Below are 3,263 nucleotides of genomic sequence, written 5' to 3' on the forward strand. Positions count from 1 at the left end.
ACCAGTTCTATAGTAAGAAAACATTCCAATAGACAATATACAAAGCTTTCTTTTATCAGTTTACAGCAGTATTTATTACACAAAATTTAAGTAAAGCTTAACATGCTGATCTTGCCCCGGTCTCCCCTAGATGTAATAAAGACACAAATTTTTCCAGTTCAATGAGAGTGACTGAAAAGTAAATTTCCGTGTGGACACCTAGTCCTGAAACAAATTAGTTAGAAAACAAATGACGGACAATCTACTAAGTTTAACATGTTTAAATTTTTACAGCTATGGTGAGATACGTTTATAATTTACAACAACCTTGTTGCGTCCTTTGAGTATCCAGACTCTGCCCTGTAACCCACGGCAAACAGCAGAGGCAGTGAAGGTATCAGAACCTATTGGAAGACTCGTAATCGAATCCGGGTGAACAACTTCGGAACATTTTTCGAGAGTGGTCTGTTTCGAATATTATATATCGGGCATTTTTCCACACCACCCGACGGCTCCATTGTGGACCTGACCAAACCTACGTTAGGCATGAAAGAAAAGGTTCTGTTGCTGCTCACAGGGAAAAAGAAAAACAAATGGTGGAGGTTCCATTAAAAAATCAAAATTTATTAGGAGGCTCGAGATTCACATAGAATGTCCCGAGTAACTCTAAAATAACGCTAAGGATATTGATATTTATACTTTACAGTTAGCAGTGGCCCTCCCCAGAAAGAGGCAAAGGTACTCTGGCACCTCTGAAAAAAATAAAAAGAAAACAAACTAGTAAATTTTACAAAAGATTTTCCTTAAATAAAATTTATTTTTTATTTATATGACATTGTATCTTGTTTTTCTTATGAATCAGCGAGTTGGAAATTTTACGATTCCCACAAAGTTTTATGAAGTTCATTAAGCCCTGGTCACACTATGCGATTTCTAGCCGCGCAGGCGACTGCAACCGCGACGGCTGTTCCCGTTAACTAGTAATCCCCCCTCGAAAACCGGCGCGACTGCAACCTCAAGTAGAAACAAAAAGTTTGTTCTACTCGCGACGGTTGCAAACGCGCATCCAATCAGCAAACGCCTTTGAGCCACGTCATACGGTGGCAACAATGAAAATAGTTCATTATCATGGCGGATAACAAGAATATGGATACGTGTTTAGAATCCAGATTGATCGAGATTATACAGTCTTACGAATGCCTGTGGGACTTTAATTCTTCATTATATCGAAGAAAAGATAAAAGGGCGCAGGCATGGCGTGAGATAAGTGAAAGTCTCGGCATTGATCGTAAGTACCATTTTTAGATTTCTGGATATAAAATGTTGATTGTTTTTAGTTTGGTAACGACAATATTGTTTTAAATATAGCTAAAGAACTAAGTAAAAAATATCATCATCTAAGAACGACGTTTCTTAGAATTAAAAAAAAGTAGATGACAGCAGACGAAGTGGATGTGGAGAACACGAGGTGTATAAACCAACGTGGGAACATTGGTCGTCCCTGAGTTTTCTTCTAAACTCATACAAGAAAACGATATCACCGCTGTCGTCATACGATGTAATTATATAAGTTATATATATTTTATATATTAAAGTAGGTAAAAATTAATTAAATATAGCCTATTTTTATTTATAGTTAAATCAAGCACAACAATCCACTTTTGGCTGCACATATAATGAGGCAGAAGAAACAAATATAGATGTACATGATGATGATGAAATGTTTAATGAAAGTATTTCATTGTCACCATGTACATTTGATGCACAGCCACCAAAGAAGAAAAGAAAGATGGAAGGAAAGGAGAAAGAAAATTTTTATGAATGTGCAATGAATGTAAGTTATTTCAAAATGTATAATTTATTTATTTATAGTTTACAGCTCAGAGTGAACAACTAAAAAACTCAAAATTATTGAGTAAGTGTTCACTTTAGTAACTGATATTATAAATATTGCACAAATACAAAGATGATTATTAAATAATATAAGATGTCTTCCTTTTCATTTAAGATTGTTTATTAAATATTTTTTCAGGCTCTCTGTAATGAACCGAGGAAGGATGCTTTTGACGAATTTGGCAGCCTTATAGCTGCCAAACTAAGAACCCTTCCCAAGGAAAATGCCTTGGACTTGCAACTTAAAATATTTTCTCTCCTTGTAGAGGAAGAAAAATATATTGTAAATAGTTCTTAAATTAATAAACATTTTTCACTTATTGTATCAAAGTTGTATTTCTTAACTCAAAATAGTATATCATTTATAATGAAGACTTGTAATTATAATTCCAAACTTTTTAAAATAATTTTACATTTCATATTTATTATTTAATAATTTTACATCTCATTGCCATTCTACTTGGCCTACAGTATTAAAATATGTTTTCAATTCATCGCGAATTGCTTTTGCTGCTGTTGTTGATGGATTTAAATTTCGACTGTTTTCCAAAGGTGTAAACTGTTGATGTTGCTCTTCAAAGTTGGCACTGGTAGTAGCTGTGAGATAAGATTTTATTTTTCTTTCCCGTAACATGTTATGAAGAACACAACATGTTAGGATGATTTTTGCAGCCTTATCTGGGGATAATAAAATCACCGTAGAGAAGACTCGCCAAACAGAAGATAGGACCCCAAATGCATTTTCAACGACTCTCCTTGCTCTTGATAATCTAACAATAATTTCAATTTGAATTAAATTAAACAGTTTTTATGACTTATACACTAATAAACTGTTTTAAATAATTAATATATTAAATAGTTCTTTTACCTATAATTGAAGATGGATTTCTCAGCTGTCAACTGTTTCATTGGATAAGGCCTCATTACTCGTGAAGACATACCAATTCCTTCATCTGTAACAAATACATATGGAATTGGCTGTCCTCCACTTTGAAGAGGACTATCTGGTGGAAAGTTTAACTTTCCATCATCAATAGCTTTCTTCAGATTTGATGCATTCCAAATTGAAGAATCGCTCTGTCTCCCATTAGTGCCTGCATCCACATATATAAATGAAAGATCTGCACGTACTATTGCCATCATAACTACGCTATAAATTCCTTATTTGGAAAAAATAAAACTTTAGCAAACAGAATAACTGGATACAACCTCAAATAATTGACTAATAACAGAAATACTACCTTTGTAGTTATAATAAGCAGATCCAGATTGCTTAGGACATATGATCTGTACATGTTTTCCATCTATTGCACCAAGGCAATGAGGAAATTGCCACATTTCATCAAATTCCCTAGCAATATCTTCCCATTCACATACTGTAGATGGTACCT

General features: G+C 33.9%; 1 protein-coding gene across 1 annotated transcript in view; it reads right to left on the reverse strand.

The window, feature by feature from the left end:
- Nucleotides 1–1,906: 1,906 nt before the first annotated feature.
- The window catches only part of LOC111624327 (protein ALP1-like), a 6,522-nt gene continuing 5,165 nt past the window's right edge, over nt 1,907–3,263 (reverse strand). Inside the window, exons 2-4 of the mRNA XM_023367149.1 lie at nt 3,114–3,261; nt 2,741–3,032; nt 1,907–2,642 (exon numbers count right to left, since the gene is read on the reverse strand). Of these exons, the coding sequence (XP_023222917.1) occupies nt 2,318–2,642; nt 2,741–3,032; nt 3,114–3,261 (765 nt within the window). The 3' untranslated portion in view covers nt 1,907–2,317. The remainder of the gene's footprint in view (nt 2,643–2,740; nt 3,033–3,113; nt 3,262–3,263) is intronic.

Source organism: Centruroides sculpturatus, unplaced genomic scaffold (assembly GCF_000671375.1).
Source record: "Centruroides sculpturatus isolate CEXI.00-Female unplaced genomic scaffold, Cexi_2.0 scaffold367, whole genome shotgun sequence".
In the NCBI taxonomy this organism is placed as follows: domain Eukaryota; kingdom Metazoa; phylum Arthropoda; class Arachnida; order Scorpiones; family Buthidae; genus Centruroides; species Centruroides sculpturatus.